General features: G+C 47.0%; 1 protein-coding gene across 1 annotated transcript in view; it reads right to left on the minus strand.

The window, feature by feature from the left end:
* Positions 1-6,480, minus strand: part of CFAP65 (cilia and flagella associated protein 65) — a 40,860-nt gene extending 34,380 nt beyond the window's left edge. Inside the window, 5 exon segments of the mRNA XM_021075441.1 lie at positions 1,466-1,650; positions 4,006-4,171; positions 4,439-4,611; positions 5,531-5,576; positions 6,390-6,480. Of these exon segments, the coding sequence (XP_020931100.1) occupies positions 1,466-1,650; positions 4,006-4,164 (344 nt within the window). The 5' untranslated portion in view covers positions 4,165-4,171; positions 4,439-4,611; positions 5,531-5,576; positions 6,390-6,480.

A 19,226-nucleotide genomic window follows, 5' to 3' on the forward strand; every position in this document is an offset into this window, starting at 1 on the left:
AACAATGGCAGATACTAAATCCACTGCACTGCAACTGAAACTCATGTACTTCAATTAAGGGAAAAAGGGGGGGGTGCAGTGGAAATGAATCCAACTAGGAAACATGAGGCTTTAGGTTTCCTCGCTCAGTGGGTTAAGGATCTGGTGTTGCCATGAGCTGTGGTGTAGGCCAGAGGCTGGGCTCTGATTTGACCCCTAGCCTGGGAACCTCCATACGTTGCAGGTTCGGCCCTAAAAAGACAAAAGACAAAACAAACAAAACAAGCAAACCCACTGAAAAAAGATAATCTCATGGAAAAATGGGCACAGACTTTTTTTTTTTGTCTTTTTAGGGCCGCACCCAGAGCATAAGGAAGTTCCCAGGCCAGGGGTGAATCAGAGCTGTAGCTGCCAGCCTACACCACAGCCACAGCAAAGCCAGATCTGAGCTGTGTCTGCGACCTACATCCCACAGCTCATGGCAACACCGGATCCTTAACCCACTGAGGGAGGCCAGGGATCAAACCTGCAATCTCATGGACACTAGTCAGGTTTGTTACCATTGAGCCACAACAGGGACTCCAAGGGCACAGACATAAACAGTAATTTCACAAATGAAAAGGCTAATAATATGTAAAAGGACACTCAACTGTATTAGTAATCAGAGAAATGCAAATTAAACCCACAAAAATTACCATTATTGATGAAAATTCAAAAATCTTGACAATAGCAATTGCTGATAAAGATAGTGAGGGATGGGAATGCTCATATGTGCCTGGTGAGAATATAAATGGATGTAGTACTTTGGAAAATAGTTTAGCTTTATCTACAAAAAGCAAACAGGTACATGTGCAGTAATTCTACTCTGAAGAATATCTAACCTAGAAAAACACTTGAACTTGTACAATAGGAAATGTATACATTTAATGTTATAACAGTCCCAGACTGGAAACTCAAAAGTCCCACAGCAGAAGAATGGATGAACACATAGAAGCATGAACTGGAATATTACAGTGTGATGAAAAAGGATGAAGCATATCTGTATGTGGATGAGTCTTCCAAACATAACTGAACAAAATAAAAGAGTGACAAAAGTATACCATATTATCCCGGTTATATAAAGTTCATAAGAAGATAAAACTAACATAGCAATTAGATGCAAACATAAGGGGTAAGCCCTTTTGAGAAAAGCAAGAAAGTCACTATGAGGAAAGTCAGGATGGTAGTTAACCTTTATGGGTAGGGAATGTGTTCCAATAGGGGAGGGACTCATACTGGGAGAAGGGGAGCTTCAGACACTGTCATCATTCCATTATTTCATCTGGCCACATGGGTTCTACTTTCAATAATTATTCAAAGTGTATGTGTCTTATACACTGTTCTGGTTTAATATGACATTTTAAGTGTACTGTTTGTTTTTTAAAGAGTGGCTTCTTTGGGGGCTTGTGGGCTCAGGGGCTTGGTCTCTGATCCCTCATACTGATACCTGTACTTTATCTTCTGGATTTTCCAGGACAGATTTTTCAGAACCAGGTTCTTGGTGATCTCCTTGCCCAGCTCCCAGCCTTTCCACTGTAGCTCCTCAGCCACCTCAATGCCCCAGATGACCCTCTTCTTCATTTTTTCCTGCTTCTTTAGAAGGCATAGCTTCGTGTCCACAGAGCTGGCAGGCTGTTTGGTTGGCAGGGAGAAGAAAGCAGGGTGGGATGCAAAGACCCAGAGAATGGGCAAAGATCTCCCCACTTCCAGAAGGTAATGAATTACAGCACTGCTCACCCCTGGGGGTGGTCTGGAAAGAGAAGGTGAGAGGCAGGCATTCCTGGTTACCTCTTCTGAGGTCACTGGAATGGTTTTCCAACTAGATTCCCCAAAACTCTGTCCCTGAAGCCTTCCCTGGGCCACCCCATCGGCCATTCCACCTGGCTCACTTAGCAGTCTTAGCTGGCCTGCTTCATTCCAAGTGCACCCTCAGATACTGTTCTGCTCAGATGCCACCTCTTCCTCCTCACCCCACCCCTTCTCCTTTTTTTCCTTCCTAGGGCCGTATCTGCAGCATATGGAAGTTCCCTGGGCCAGAGGTCAATCAGATATGCTGGTTGGAGCCTATGCTACAGCCACAGCCACAGCCACGCCAGATCCCAGCCGCACCTGCAACCTATGCCACAGCTTGCAGCAACACTGGATCCTTAACCCACTGAGCCAGGCCAGGAATTGAACCTGCATCCTCAGGAACACTATGTTGGGTTCTTAACCCGCTAAGCCGGAACACCCCCATCTTACCTCTTCTCTCCAGAAGGTCCTCCTAGCAGGAGCAGCCTATCCCTGGCATTTTTCCAGAGCACAGGGTACTCCACTATCCCCTCTCCCATCCCTCACCTGGTTAGTGGGGCAGATGAAAGAGCCAGTTTGCCCGTGACCAACCCAAACCCCAGGTCCTGACTTTGGGGCCGCTCCAAGCACTGTTCTGAAGGATGCTAGAGCTTCCTGTCTATAACAGAAAACCCTTTCATGGGCTGATCCCTAACCCTTATGTATCTGAGGAGGGAAGAAGGCGGAAAAATCCCTGGGGTGGCCAGATGGCAGGAGGATGAACCAGGTCCCTCTTCCTACCAGTCATTGCTGTGAATGCTCTACTCACTGACATTTTATTTCATCTTTGACCAAGTATCGTTCTTCTATCATCACATGACATAAGGATATATTTATATGTTGCACAGATATTTGTTGACTACTTATGATGCACTGGACTCTGTATAGTGCCAGGACTATAACAATGTACAAGTCTGATGAATTTCTTCTCTCTTGGAGCTTACATCTCAGTTTCAGTATTTTCAGAGAGTGTCAGATGACCTGATTTTCCCACGAAGGAGAGGTGAATAAGGATCACTTATTACAAATTATTAGTTGGTGCATCAGTCAGGGTCCAACCAGGAAAAGAGATGCTACCTGGGTGGGTTTTGTTGTTGTTGTTGTTGTTGTTTTGGTTTGGTTTGGTTTGGTTTTTTAGGGCCACACCCTTGGCATATGGAAGTTCTCAGGCTAGGGTTGAATTGGAGCTGCAGTTGCCACCCTACGCACAGCCACACAATGCTGGATCCGAGCTGTGTCTGCCACCTACACCCACAGTTTATGGCAATGCCGGAGCTTTTAAACCACTGATTGAGACAAGGAATTAAACTCGCATCCTCATGGATACTAGACAGATTCGTTTCCACTACACCACAATGGGAACTCCCATATTCTGTGTGTTTAAAACAAGGAATTGAGTGCACAGCCAGGGGATGGTGAAGTATCCCCAGAGTTAGCAACATCAGAAGCTGCTACCATCCGGTAGGTTAAGGGAGGTGGAGGGGTTCTGAGAGCACAGAGGCCTGTCAGGTGGGAACTGGAGTCACGGGGAGAGGCAGCTGCTAATGGAGACACTGCCAAAGCAGAAAGAGAAGAGAAATAGCAGAAAGAGAAGAGAAATAGCCTGGCGTCTCTCTTCCTACCCCCTCAGAGCAGAGCAGGGAAGGGCAGTGAGTGAATTGAGCGCACAGATGGAGAAGTGAGATGACCCCCAGTCCGCAGGGAGGCAGATGCCACCACCCTCACATCCAAGGAGACATGAGAGTTCACACATGGTGCAGACGCGTGCTGCACAAAATGCAGTCAAACCTTGCAGTCACATCCGAGACAAGCACCTCCCACCCTGGCCCTATACTCTTAAACAGAGAGAACCCTGAGAGCTGCAAAAAGTAAACAACATCCATCCACTGGGCAAACACAAAGCCCCAGGGACCAAGCAAGACCAGAAGAGCTTTTGGAAGGAAGACAGAGCTACGGGCCACTCTATGGGTTTCCTACTCCCTTCTCCCTAACGTTCTCCTCCCTCCACTATCACGCTCACAGCAAGGGGCTCAGTGCATGCAGGGTCTAGTGCTGGGGTTTGGAGAAGGGAGTCCTATCATAATCCTACCCCTGCTGCCCTGCCCCCAGCCGGGCCGGCCCTGCTCCGCCCACCCCACCCATCCCACGTGTCCTCACACAGGCGCTAGCGTTGCTGCTGCTGCAGGCACTCATGGCTGTGCTGCCAGTGATGGTGGGAATGGCCATTGTGCTGGCAGTCAGGCATGATCCGGAGTTCATGGTGCAGTCCCCACTGTCCCCAGTCCTCAAGAGGTCCAGGGCTGCTTCGATGAGCATTGGGTGCCTGGAACACAAGTCCAAGGGAAGCATTCCGGCTAAGCCAGGAGTTCCTGCCAGTTCAGAACTGGGAAGAGACCAGGGGGCGGCGGGGAGCGGGGGGGGGCAGGCAGGAGGGCATGAAAAAGAGAGGCCAATGGAGTAGCCTCATCATGGCCATCGTTATCAGGAGCAGGGCCTGCTTTTGAGCTCTGGCAACAGGTGTGAGGCAGGACCATAAGGAATAAGGCTGAATACATGATCCAGGGCTTTGCCTGGGAGCCTAGAGACTCACCATTCAGGAAGGACACTTGGAAAAGGGAACTGGGGATGAGGCCCATGCTGCCCTGCTCTTCATGGCCACACGTGGCATCTCTCAGCAAGCCCCCAGTGAGTGTCACTGAAGCATAGGTATTACCTTGATCTGGCTTTTACTCTCTACTTTTTCCTCTGAACGTGTCTTGCCTCCTGAGAGAAGAGGAATAAAGGACAAAGAAGAGGCAAATGAGATGGGAGAATTCTTGGGTTTCTGGGTTTCCTCTATATGTACACAACCTCTAGCCAGGTTTAAAGTAAACATTCACTGAAATAATGACTCAATCCAAGGATAGATGAATCAACCTCTAAAGCAGAGGCATCCATTGATAGACTGCAGCTGGAAGTTCCATGCAAATATATACAAATGTTATAAGAAAATTACATGCAAAATGTCATGGGTAGGGGCATGTGCTCTTTTCCAGGGAAAGTGTTCACAGCTTTCACCAAATGCTCAAAAGGGTGCTTGGCCCTGCTCTAAGGAACACACAAGGGTCTGGCTCTGGCTCCATCTCAAATCCCTCTTCTTCTAGCACGCTTCCTTCAGCACATGCACTAGGTGGGGCTACCATACCAGACAGCATCAATGTAATACTTTTTTGAACATATGTGTATTTTTAAGACTAGTCAGTATCCTTCCCCAACTTTCTGAATAACAATCTCAAAAATAAACCCAACTTCTCAGAACATTTACTAAGAAAGTATTATGTGCCAAGTATTGTTGTAAGTCCTTCATATGTATCTTAATCCTTAAAACAATTATGATTAGATGTTTGTTGTCTTTTATTTTGGCCTAAAATTATCTCTTTTCAAGTCTTGGGTTCAGCTCCTTATTACAATACATTATGCTTTAGTGAACAATTTTATGATTGCCCTTTAGAAATTTCCACGTTTCCATCAGAAACTCTCCTACCCCCTCCCCACCACTCACAGAACAAAAGATTCTGTTGATTCACTCTTTCCTTATTGGAACATGACCAAACCCTCACACATTCATTCACTTGCAAGGCATCTACTGAGTGTCTGCTCTGTACCAGTGCTAGGCATGGTACAGGACAGGCAAGGCTCCTACCTTCAGTTGCAAAGTGGGCGTTCAGACGGAATCAAAGCAATGCAAACTGAGGAGATAAGGGGGAAGGTCCCATTACTTTTCTGCTACTGGGTGGCTTTGTAGTGTTTCCACCCACTCATTAATGCCTGGGACTTTAGGGGACTCTACAGACAGCCCCTGACTCAGGGCTCTGAAAAAAATCTCTAATCAACATTTGTAGAAAAAAACAGTGAGAGACAACAGGGTACAAAGCTCGTCCAGACCAGATCTTTGGGCTTAGGGAAGTGAGTAGTGGTTCTGAGTAAGAAAAGCTGGGTTCCAGCATCTGCTTAGATGTGTTTGAGATGGGCAAGTTTCTCCATCTCCTCAAGCTTTAGTCTCTTTACCTGTAAAATGAGGGTTATCCTATTTCACAAAGTTGATGTGAAACTTAAAAGGAATAGGGGATCTGAAAAAGCCCTAGACAAACCTATGTTAGTATAATGAACAATTTTAACTTTCATGCTAGCCTGTGCTACTCTTCCAAAAGACACACACCTGCAATCATTGTGAGACAGTAGGCAAGAGAGGTGTTTTTTAAAACCCATTTTTCTAATCTTGAGGAATTAAAAAAATCTATCATCAGCTTCCTTTATTTTCCTAATTTACAACCTAAAAGTTCCTAAGACGACCAATGGAAAAAATGATGGGCCACTGAATAGAGAGTGGAAAAAACAGGTAAAAAGAAGGAATAAAATATACTTAGAGCAGTTCTACCTTTCTCTAAGAGATCCCCAGGCTGATCTCACACAAGTCTCAGACCCTTGGGGGCTCGCTGAAGGACACTGAGGAGACCCCTGACCACGACTTCCCAAAGGAGACAGTCTTCCAGGAGAGATACCTTCCCTTGCCACTCGCGAAGCTCCCCTAGTCCCTGGGACGAACGCTCAGCACTCACAGCGCCGCCATGTTGTCGTCTCTATAGATACAGGACGCTCAGGACAAGGCGTCTCCTGGTATCCCAGGGCAACGACGGCTACCCGAATGAGTCATGGTTCAGAGAAGGCGAAAGCGCCATCCAACTTTCCTGCTCACTCTCATTTTGTATTCTCTGACTTTCCCTGCCAGCAGTAACTGGCTTCTACCAGTCGCAACATAGTTATCGTGACCTCCCCCACAATCCTGACCAAATTCAGAGCAGGCTATTCCAAGGACTTTTCACATCTGTTCTTTCCCAATATACCTTGATGACAGAGTCAGAATCTCAACCTGAAATTCATTCCGTGATTGCAATCGTTAACTTAAAAGCAGCTTATAAACATAATTTATGGGGTGATATTTAGGAACAGACGCTCTCAAAAAATTTTTAAAGTGAAAAATAATTATCAAAAAAAGAAGCAAATCGATTCTTTTTGCAGGTAGAAGAGACTGCGTCCTAGGCATTTTCTCCCAGCATTTCCTCCTGCCCAGCACAAAGCTAACTCTTTTGAAGGGATCTTAAGGTGAATGTATAAAGAAGTCATTGTTACACATGCTATGGATTTTGGGAAGCCCATTGGTTCATTTGTTCGTATGTCCTTTGTGGGGAAGGGTCTCAGTTGGCGAAGACTCCTTAGATGAGTGAAGCTGAAAATCTCAGAGTTCATTCATGGGCAATTAAAGCTGTTTCACTACCCAGGACAGTGATGGAGCTGGGTGTAAGGGAGAGAGACCTTAGAGACTCTGGAGATAAATCCAGAAAATAAATTCTCATTTTGGGAAAGCTGGAGTGTAGGTGAAAGGTGAAAGTTAGACTCAGATGACAGTCACCTGAGTTGGTCTAGGAGATCACATGGCCAGAGGTTGGCTGGATTGGAGGGCAGCGGCAGGTGGGGGGAGCATTAAGTTGTGCTAGCATAATTAGGTCTGGAGTTTTCTTGGGATTGAGGAATGTGGAGCTCAGTAAGCTTTTCACTGGTTTTAACATTATTCTCAGAATCTGAAACCTGCACTTTGGACATTACCACTTTATGTTGTTGGTAGTTTCTATAATGATTTCCTTTTTGTTTTCCTCTAAGCTCTTTTGAAATGGTCAGCCTGACTCAGCTGGACCTTAGGAACAGGAAAGGGACCTGTTTGTCCATTCTTAGGCTAAAAAGAAATAGGGAGGAGTTCCCGTTGTGACACGGTGGTTAATGAATCCAGCTAGGAACCATGAGGTTGAGGGTTCGATCCCTGGCCTCGCTCAGTGGGTTAAGGATCTGGCATTGCTGTGAGCTGTGGTGTAGGTCGCAGATGTGGCTCAGATCCTATGTCACGGTGGCTGTGGTGTAGGCTGGTGGCTACAGCTCCAATTACACCCCTAGCCTGGGAACCTCCATATGCCATGGGTGCAACCCTAGGAAAGACGAAAAAGACAAAAAAAAAAAAAAAAGAAAGAAAAAGAAAGAAAGAAAGAAAGAAAAAAAAGAAATAGGGAGCAGTGACTCTGGGAGCAAGAGGGAGGGAGCCTCAGGAATCCCAACAAGAAAACCCCAAAGAGGTAGAAAAATTTATCCTAGGAGCCACACATCCTTGTGCCTCTTCACTGAGTGTCCCTCCAGAGCTCTGGTCTGCCGAAACCTTGGTGGATTCTGGGCTTGGGACACTGAGAGGGGAGTCTTAGTTGGGCCCCTGTGGGCTCTACTTCTGTGAAGTTCTGGCTGTCTCCTGAAAACTCTGCTGGTGAGTCACCTTGACTGGCGTGGTGGACCCCCAGGGAAAGGCCCAAGCTGGACTTTGTCCCAGGAAGCAAACAGCATAGAAGGGGGTGTGGCAAGGGGTTGAAACTGAGAGGGGAGAGGAAGCTGGATTTGCCTCTGAAGTTCCTCATTTCAGGATCCCAGAAACCATAAAAAAGAATGGGTCCTGGGTCCTAGTGACCGTATCCTGTATGGACCCAAGGAAGACAACAAGGTTGGGTACTGTTTTGTACAAGGCCATGAACAAGGCGGGGTGATTTGGGAAGTCAGTGAAGACCAGGATGTAGGTAAAAGGGAGAAAAAGGATGGGTAGGAAACAGAATCCAATTCTTCTGCCTGGAAGCAGGGAGGTGGGGAATAAATATAAAGCACGCTCAGCGATTTGGGCTTCTGAACACGCAAAAATATCTTTTCTAAGCTTTTTTCCTACCCCTCACCCCCCATGAAATAGAGAAGACTCTGGGCTGGGAAATCAGACAGACCTGAGATTAATCCTGACTGCCACGTACTGGCTGTGTGACCTTGGGCAAGTCCCATGACCTCTCTGAGCCTCATTTTTTACCTGGGGATAATAATCAAAAGGCCAATGTAGGGACTGAGTGATCAGTCATGTGTAGAATATTTGACATGTGGTGGACAATCAACAAAGTCACACACACACACACACATACACACACAAGCATGCACGTACAGAGGAATATCACTCACCCAGTGGGAGGGCCCTATAATTTTGCCACTCAGCTTTTTGTGCACCCTCCTCTCCTCTCACCTCCCAGCCTCTCTGCTGCACACTGGAGAGGTAGATAGTTTCTCTCCTCTCCACATCCTCCTCTTTTGTTTCTCGGAGAAGGAGGCTACCTTTGGTGCTCCAGGATGGGGAAAGACAAAAAGAGATGCCAGGGGAGTTCCCATCGTGGCGCAGTGGTTAACGAATCCAGCTAGGAACCATGAGGTTGCGGGTTCGATCCCTGGCCTTGCTCAGTGGGTTAACGATCCAGCGTTGCCGTGAGCTGTGGTGTAGGTCACAGATGCGGCTCGGATCCCACATTGCGGTTGGCTCTGGCGTAGGCTGGTGGCTACAGCTCCCATTCGACCCCTAGCCTGGGAACCTCCATATACCGCAGGAGTAGCCCCAGAAAAGGCAAAAATAAATAAATAAATAAAAGAGATGCCAGGGTGATCTGCTGTCCATTTGGCAAATCAACCCGGCACAACCCCTCTCCCATTTTTCTTCCCCTGTAACTCTGACTCCACTTCCAGTGCTGGTTCTAGAATCAAGTCTGCATCCAAGATGTACTTAACCTGGGGGAGGGAAATGAGGAGGTGAACCCTCCCACAGAAGCTACTGACCTCTGAAATCTGTAGAGTAAATCTTCTAAGCCCAATCTGACAGGTGGAGAGTGAGAGAAGACTATGTATGGCTAAGAGGGCCACTGGGTAGGTCAAGGTTAGGTCTAGGAGCAGTCATGGACTGCATTAGAATGCCCTGGTCCCCTAAAGTTTCTGGGGGCAGGGAGGGTGTATCAAGAAATTGATGGCCCCTCCAGTCTCAAAGGGCTGCCAGGGCACAAAATTAGCAGGGGCAAGAATGCCATATGGCAAGAGAATTCAAAGGAAAGACTTCCATTGTGCCTGGGACCCCCATAGGGTTTTCAAACATTCATGTGCCAACCCAAAGCCCCTACACAAGTTGCTCTGTCTATTCATTGTCCCCCTCTCAAAAAAAAAAAAAAAAAAAGGAGAATAGGCACACAGGCCAACAGTAGAGAACGGAGGGGAAAGAACATGAGGCTTAATCCCTGAAGACTGAGTTCAAGTCCTGATTCTAGCATTTAAGAGCTGAGCAATTTCAGGTAAGTCATTAAATGTTCCAGAGCCTCAATTTCTCCATCTGTAAAGTGGGGTCAAGCAGGGGTAGTATGCAAAATACTTAACAGTTGGTAAGATATGGGTACTGACCTATGAGAATGGACACCAGGGGGCCTTAGAGCCAGAGCTGGATCCTGGGAGCCCCCATTGTGCCAGGCCTTAACCCTTTATTATTGGGCTGTGGGGAAGCCTGAGGGTGTGGAGAGGGAACTGGGAGAGCAGCCACAGTAGTGGAGAACTCAATCAGTGACTATTCACTAACTAATACAAAAGTATTTCCAGACTTTACCAACAGTATGGCCATACTGGATAGTATTGGTTGCAAGTAAGACCTGAAGTTAAATCCTATCTCACCAGATTCTGTATACATGGTTATTTATTTACTTATTTTTTGACTGTGCCCAAGGCACGTGGAAATTTTCAGACAAGGGAACACCCCCCCCCACCGCCACCCGCCACACACACACACACACAGCAGCCACTCAAGTCATTGCAGTGACAACACGGGATCCTCAACCTACTGTGCCACCAGGGAACCTCACATGGTTATTTATTTTAAGCCAAAACTTGCAGTGTCTCTCCCTCTAATTCCTCCTCGTTGGTGGAAGATCTGCCACCATATTTAACTGCTCTTTCCCTCTAGTCTGAGCAATCTCCCTCTCTGTGTTAGCTGTCCCAGCTTCTTCCTCTACCTCATCAGGCACAGATGCTCCAGCTCCGTGCCCTTCTGAACAGCACCATGGACAGCTCCAGCCGACCAGCCCATCCTAGGTCAACCCCTTCCTCCTGCCTTCTCCCTCCTCTTCCCCCACCCACACCTGTGCAGAGACCCTGAGGTATGACTGAATGCGGGTCACTCCTGAGAGGACGGTACAGTGGAGTGGTTCAGAACAAGCTCTGGAGTCAAGCAGACTGGATTTGAATCTCAACCCTCCCAGCTCCCAGCTGTTTGATCTTGTTCTTTCACTTTTATAAGACTCACTCTCCTCTTCCATTAACAGGGGAAGGTGGGATATTTTGTTTTGTTTTGTTGGTCTTTTTAGGGCCGCACCCACAACATATATGAGTTCCCAGCCTAGGGGTCGAATCGGAGCTGCAGCTGCCAGCCTACACCACAGTCACAGCACTGCAGGATCTAAGTGGGATAAAAGATTTAAAGAACTTAGCACAGGAGTTCCTGTTGTGGCTCAGTAGAAACGAATCCAACTAGGAACCATGAGGTTACGGGTTCGATCCCTGGCCTCATTCAGTGGGTTATGGATCCGGCATTGCCGTGAGCTGTGGTATAGGTTGCAGACGCGGCCTGGATCTGGCGTGGCTATGGCCATGGCGTAGGCTGGCAGCTGTAGCTCCAATTAGACCCCTAGGCTGGGAACCTCCATATGCTGCAGGTGTGGCCCTAAAAAAGAAAAAAAAAAAAAAGAACTTAGCACAGTGCCTGGCTCATTATATGTTCTTGAATAAATCAAGAACACCATGATTCTGTGACTTTCCATCCTATTTAATTCCTTCAACCCCCTTCCAAACCATTTCTGACCAGGTCCCTCTCCAGTGAAGGTGTTATAATATGATCACCGGCTCAGGGCAGCAGGCCTCATTTGTTGTGGAAGTTGGCTTGCACTTCAAGGGATGGTAAGGCAGCCCACTTTTGGCTCGCAGGATTTTGTCTTTATTATATTTTTTTCTTTGCATTTTAAAAATTTTGAGTTAATTTTAGATGTACACAAAAATAGTTCAGGTGGGGAGTTCCATTTGTCGTGGCGCAGCGGAAATGAATTCTACTAGAAACCATGAGGTTGAGGGTTTGACCCCTGGCTTTGCTCAGTGGGTTCAGGATCCGGTGCTGCCATGAGCTGTAGTGTAAGTCACAGAGGCAGCTTGGATCCTGCGTTGCTGTGGCTGTGGTGTAGGCCAGCAGCTGTAGCTCCGATTCCACCCCTAGCCTGGGAACTTCCATATGCCACAGGTGTGGCCCTAAAAAGGAAAAAAAAAAAAAAGCAGGTAGTTCTCATAAACCCATCACCCAGTTTCCCCTTAGGTTAATGTCTTATATGACCATAGGATACTTATCAAGAAAAAGAAAGAAAGAAAGAAAGAAAGAAAGAAAGAAAGAAAGAAAGAAAGAAAGAAAGAAAGAAAGAAAGGAAGGAAGGAAGGAAGGAAGGAAGGAAGGAAGGAAGGAAGAAAGAAAGGAAGAAAGAAAGAAAGGTTAATACAACAAATACTATTTTAAAAAAAAGTATAGAATTTACTTAGATTTCATAATGTCCTTTTCCTTCTTCAGTATCCAATCCAGGATCCCACCTGGAGCATTTCTTGAGTCCTTGTCTTTCATGATCTTGATTTTTGAAGAGTACTGTCAATTATTTTGTAGAATATTCCCCAATCTGCATTTGTTTCTCATGATTAGAGTAAGGTGTGCATTATTGGGAGGCATAACAGAGGAGGGAGGCCCTCTCGGTGCAGGATATCAGAGGGTATATTGTATCAATGTTATCTACGGTGATATTAACTTTGACCCCTTGGCTAAAGTGGTATCTGCCAGGATTTCTCCATTGTAAACGTGCTATTTTCCCCTCTTCCTTCGATTTTGATCATGCCCATCTGTTGCTTCTCTAGAATTAAGTGTTCAAAACCAAGAAACCTGTCCCCGATATAACCTCTCCATCCACGCATTCTCAACTGCTCCCCTGAGCCATCCCATTCCCTGTGACCTGCCTGGTCACTTTCTCCTGAGGCTTTTGTTTGTTTGTTTTCTGTCTTTTTGTCTTTTTAGGGCCACACCTGTGGCATATGGAGGTTCCCAGGCTAGGGGTCCAGTCGGAGCTATAGCTGCTGACCACAGCCACGGCCACAGCCACGCCAGATCCCAGCTGTGTCTGAGACCCATACCACAGCCCATGGCAACGCTAGATCCTTAAGCCATTGAGCAAGGCCAGGGATTGAACCTGAAACCTCATGGTTCCTAGTGGGATTTGTTTCCACTGTGCCTTGATGGGAACTCCACTTTTTGGGTTGTTTTTGTTTTTGTTTTTGTTCCTCTGAGTTTTCTTAAGCTGGGCATTCAGAAGCTTGGGCAGAAGGCAGATGCAGACACACCTGGGGTTTATGAGGGTAACGGGTACTTCTAATTCATTTTTGGGGACCTTTATGTCAGGGTTCTGCAAGTTTCTGCTCGCAGGGGCACGCAGAGAAAACACGGCCAGCCAATGAAACACGACATTCCATGGGAAAGTCCAGTCCCTTTCTCAGGTCTGGACCCAATCTTTCAGCACTTTCTTCAACATCTAACATTTGAGTTTAAAAAATCTCTAATAGCATTCCTTACTTGGCTGTTTATAACTCCTTGCTACCCGCTAGCCCATATCCAGAAACTTCCAGAAGTCTCTTCACTCCTCCAGAGTTTGCTGTCACCAGAGATCCTGCTACCAGGGCAGATACAGAACATTCTTTCAATCAACTGACTGTGAAGAGATGTGCTTTTTTTTTTTTTTAGCATATTTGGAATTTTATTTTATTTTAATTTTTTATTAATCAAATGAATTTATCACATCTGTAGTTGTATAATGATCATAACAATCTGATTTCACAGGATTTCCATCCCACAGCCCAAGCACATCCCCCCACCCCCCAAACTGTCTCCCCTGGAGACCATAAGTTTTTCAATGTCTGTGAGTCAGCATCTGTCCTGCAAAGAAGTTCCGTCTGTCCTTTTTTCAGATTCCACATGTCAGTGAAAGCATTTGATGTTGGTGTCTCATTGTATGACTTCACTTAGCATGATAGTTTCCAGGTCCATCCACGTTGCAAAAAATGCTGGTATTTCGTTCTTTTTAATGGCTGAGTAATATTCCATTGTGTATATGTACCACGTCTTCTGGATCCACTCCTCTGTCGATGGACATTTAGATTGTTTCCATGTTTTGGCTATTGTAAATAGTGCTGCAATGAACATCGGAGTACATGTGTCTTCACGAGTCGTGGTTTTCTCTGGATAGATGCCCAGGAGTGAGATTGCTGGATCCAATGGTAGTTCTATGTTTAGTTTTCTGAGGAATCTCCATACTGCTTTCCACAGTGGTTGCACCAATTTACATTCCCACCAACAATGTACTAGTGTTCCTTTTTCTCCACACCCTCTCCAGCACTTACTGTTTGTAGACTTTTGGATGATGGCCATTCTGGCTGGTGTAAAGTGGTGCCTCAGAGTGGTTTTGATTTGCATTTCTCTAATAATGAGTGATGTTGAACATCTTTTCTTGTGTTTCTCGGCCATCTGTATGTCTTCTTTGGAGAACTGTCTGTTTAGATCTTCTGCCCATTTTTGGATAGGGTTGTTTGTTTTTTTGGTATGGAGCTGCAGAAGGTGTTTATAAATTTTGGAGATTAATCCCTTGTCAGTCAATTCACTTGCAAAGATTTTCTCCCATTCTGTGGGTTGTCTTTTTGTGTTGTTTAGGGTTTCCTTTGCTGTGCAGAAACTTTGAAGTTTGAGTAGGTCCCATTTGTTTATTTTTATTTTTATTGTCAATACTCTAAGAGGTGGGTCTGAGAAGATGTTGCTGTCATTTATGTCAGAGAATGTTTGGCCTATGTTTTCCTCTAAGAGTTTTATAGTCTGGTCCTATATCTAGGTCTTTAATCCATTTTCAGTTGATTTTTGTGTATGGTGTTAGGAAGTGTTCTAATTTCATTCTTTTCCATGTGGCTGTCCAGATTTCCCAGCACCACTTATTGAACAAGCTGTCCTTTCTCCATTGTATATCCTTGCCTCCTTTGTCATAGATTAGTTGGCTGTGGGTGCTTGGGTGTAATTCTGGGCTTTCTATCCTGTTCCACTGATCTATATTTCTGTCTTTGTGCCAGTACCATGCGGTTTTGATGATTATTGCTTTGTAGTATATTCTGAAGTCCGGGAGCCTGATTCCTCCAGCTCCGTTTTTCTTTTTCAGGATGTCTTTGGCTTTTCTGGGTCTTTTGTGCTTCCAAACAAACTTTATTTTGTTCGAGTTCTGTGAAAAATGTCCTTGGTAATTTGAAAGGGATTGCATTGAATCTGTAGATTGCCTTAGGTAGTATAGTCATTTTGATAATATTAACTCTTCCAGTCCACGAGCATGGTGTATCTTTCCATCTATTTGTGTCATCCTTGATTTCTTTCATCAGTGGCTTATAGTTTTCAGAGTACAGGTCTTTTGTCTCTTTACGTAGGTTTACTCCTAGGTATTTTATTCTTTTGGATGTGACAGGATTGCTTCCCTAATTTCTTTTTCTGCTCTTTCATTGTTAGTGTATAGAAATGCCATCGATTTCTGTGTATTAATTTTGTATCCTGTGACTTTGCCAAATTCGCAGATGAGCTCTAACAGTTTTCTGGTAGAGTCTTTAGGATTCTCTAGGTATAGTATCATGTCATCTGCAAATAGTGATAGTTTTACTTCTTCCTTTCCAATTTGAATTCCTTTTATTTCTTTTACTTTTCTAATTGCTGTGGCTAGAACTTTCAGAACTATGTTGAAGCGTAGTGGCGAGAGCGGACATCCTTGTCTTGTTCCAGATCTCAGTGGGAATTCTTTCAGGTTTTCACCATTGAGAATGATGTTCACTGTGGGGTTGTTGTATATGGCCTTTATCATGTTGAGGTAGGTTCCTGTTATGCCCACTTTCATGAAGAGGTGTGCTTATCCCACTCTCCTCTTTGTCTCTTTCTCTTTCTCTCTCTCTCTCTCTTTTTCCTTTTTTCCTTCTTTTTTAATGGCCACACCCTCAGAATATGGAAGGGGTTCCAGGCTAGGGGTTGAATTGAAGCTGCAGCTGCCAGCCTATGCCACAGCCACAGCAACACCAGATATGAGCGGTGTCTAAGACCTACACCAGATCCTTAACCCACCACTTGCAGCCAGGGATTGAACCTGCATCCTCATGGATACTAGTCGGGTTCTTAACCACTGAGCCACAACCGGAACTTCCCCTTGTCTCTTTCTCTATCTGCCCCCCAGGTTGACTCCCAGTCTGTGTGTCTTCTTACAACACCCGTTAAGAAGATGAACAAAGCACCACACACCCTCCAGCCTCATGCAGGCTCCATTTTGAAGATGCTTTAGTGTAAAAGTGTGGTAAAGGCTTCTAGAAAGCCTCAGGAGATGCTATCTTCCATCCCCATTCCCTCTTTGCCCTCTGTTCTGGTTACTGTTGCTGTGTAAGAAATTACATCAAGGTTCCAAACAACCATTTTATTTTTCCCATGATTTTGTGGGTCAGGAATTCAATAATGGTTTGATCAGGCAGTTCTCACTTGGACTCTCTCATGCAGTTGCATTAAGATGTTGCCCAAAGGATTTCCCATCGTGGTGCAGTGGAAACAAATCTGACTAGAACCATGAGGTTGGAGGTTCAATCCCTGGCATCGCTCAGTGGCTTAAGGATCTGACTTTGCCATGAGCTGTGGTGTAGGTCGCAGGTGAGGCTCAGATCCTGTGTTGCTGTGGCTGTGGCTGTGTCGTAGGCCAGCAGCTGTAGCTCAGACTGGACCCCTGGCCTGGGAACATCCATGTGCCACAAGTGTGGCCCTAAAAACCAAAAAAAAAAAAAAAAAAAAAGTTGTTGGCCAAGGCTGAAGCCTTCTGAAGGCTGCATTGGGCTGGGTATCCAAGATGGCACTTTTGCATGGCTGATGGTTGATGCTGGCTGTCGACTGGGAACACAGCTAAGTTATGGCTGGGAACACCTTGGAAGAGCCTTTCCAGCTTGGCAGTCTCAGAGGAGAACCAGACAGAAGCTACAAGGCCTTTTCTGACTTAGCCTCAGGCCAGATTCAAGGGGAGAGAAGCATCAAATCATGTGTGGACATATTTAACCACTGCCACTCGCATCAAAATAAGATCCTCTTATGCCATCTAGAACATTTTTCCAAGACCACCTTCCTGAAGGTTCTCTGCCACCCCCAGTTCCATCAGACCCTTTGGGTGGAGGCTAGGAGTGCATTCCTCCCATTCCCCATCAGTTCTCACCTCCCTCAGTTTGCTGCTGCAGAGGACTGGTCTGGACCCTGCTACTGTGTGACCTTGGGAAAATGACTTCGTCTCTCTGAGCCTCAGTTTCTGCAAAGTAGGAATTGGGAATAAGCTCACTATAGGATGTGAGGAATGAAAAGATAACGTAAACAGCAGACCTAGCAGTGGAAGAAATAACTCTGGGCAAGTCATTTTCCCTCTTGGAGACTTTATTTATCTCTGAAATGGAAGGGAATTTTTTTTTCTTTTTTTGTGTGTCTTTTTGCCTTTTCTAAGGCCGCACCCACGGCATATGGAAGTTCCCAGGCTAGGGGTCTAATCGGAGCTGTAGCCGCCAGCCTACGCCAGAGCCACAGCAACAGTGGGATCCGAGCTGCATCTGCGACCTACACCACAGCTCACGGCAATGCTGGATCCTTAACCCACTGAGCAAGGCCAGGGATCGAACCCATAACCTCATGGTTCCCAGTCGGATTTGTTAACCACTGCGCCACGACGGGAACTCCAGGAAGGGAATTTTTGTATCCTGCTTCCCCCTGCACAGGAGACGGGTCTAAATGGACTGCAGAGGTTGAGGTTCCCAACCCCAACCGAGTGGGAAGTCCCCTGGGTCTATGCCCTCCTGGGGCAGAAGAGACGTGCGTGCAAGGCAGCCTGGGTGTGGCTCGAGGCAGTGCAGGCTTGCAGGGTGGGGTCGCTATCTGCCCTACCTGGCCTTATCAGATCCGGGCTGGTCACAGCTTGGCCCAGTGGAACAAAGAGGCTTTGAGAAGGAGGCTGGGGTGTGGGATGTGGGCCTGAGCTCCAGGAGGCTCGCTCCACCCAGGGGCCAGAGGGCACAGGCTGGGGGAACTGCCGCTGCCAACCCCTGCCTGAGGTTTTCCTGTGGCAGGGGCACCCTCTGAAGCGGGGAGCAGGGCCTGTGCTCCACACTGAGGGCCCCCATCCTTCTTTGGGGTGTTCCCTGTTCCAGTCCTTCCCACCGGGCCCCTCACCTCCACCTTTTTTTTTTTTTTTTTTTCTTTTTAAGGTTGCACCCATGGCATATGGAGGTTCCCAGGCTAGGGGTTGAATTGAAGCTACAGCTGCTGGCCTACACCACAGCCACAGCAATGCAGGATCCAAGCCAGGTCTGCGACCTACACCACAGCTCACGGCAGTGCCGGATCCTTAACCCACTGATGGAGGCCAGGGATCACACCCACAGCCTCACGGTTACTAGTTGGATTTGTTTCTGCTGTGCCACAATGGGAACTCCTCACCTCCACCCTCTTTATGGGGCACAGCGTTCCTCCTCCCCTACTTCCATTTCCCCTCCTGGCACCTCTGAGTCCCCATCGCACCAGCTCCTGGTCCTTGAACATGCCCTGGACTTCGGCACACCTGCTCTCAGTGATCCATCCACCTACTCTTGCCCAAGTCACATGCGCTCAGCCTAAAACCACTTCCAGGAAGACCCTAGACATGGCACTTCCGATTCCACCCCTGTCCCTTGCTCCCCACTTCCTCCCATGTGGCACTGGAGGGATCGTCTCTCCAACCCTTCACCCCCTGTGGGATCTGGTGGAGCCCAGGCCTGTGGGGACCAGAACTGAAGGCTGTACAGGTTGCACCCTGAACTGGGGCGCCAGGCTGGATGGACAGGGGGACGGGGAGCTGAAATGCAGACGTTTTCTGTGTGAGGCTTTCTCCTAAACAGACTTCCTGGTGCCGGGCCGGGAAAGTTGCCTTTTCTACATGGCTCTCCTGAAGGGGTGATTTGCTGAGTTTCTTAATGGAAGGGTATCTATTTCTGATTCCCACAGTGAGGCTGCAGGTGCTAACAGCAGGCCTGGCTGCCTAAAGCATTGCCGCGTTGGCTCAGTCCTTCCCAACACGGTTCCACTTGGTGTCTCACAGGAAGACCCCTCAGGTGGGAGCTGGGGGACAGGGGTGAGTGTGGGCCACAGGGCTTTAGAAGAGCCATGCCCAGGGGCTTTCCAAAAAGAGAAGCGTCTGTAAGGACAGCTTGGGGATGGGTAGCCAAGGAAAGCCTCACACGGACAAGTTGGGGAGGCAGATGCAGTGGCCCCATGTTCTGGGCAGCCTGTCCAGGCAGCTTCAGTGGCCTCAGAACCAGGAGGCTTCCCCCACTTT

Source organism: Sus scrofa, chromosome 15 (assembly GCF_000003025.6).
Source record: "Sus scrofa isolate TJ Tabasco breed Duroc chromosome 15, Sscrofa11.1, whole genome shotgun sequence".
Lineage (NCBI taxonomy): Eukaryota > Metazoa > Chordata > Mammalia > Artiodactyla > Suidae > Sus > Sus scrofa.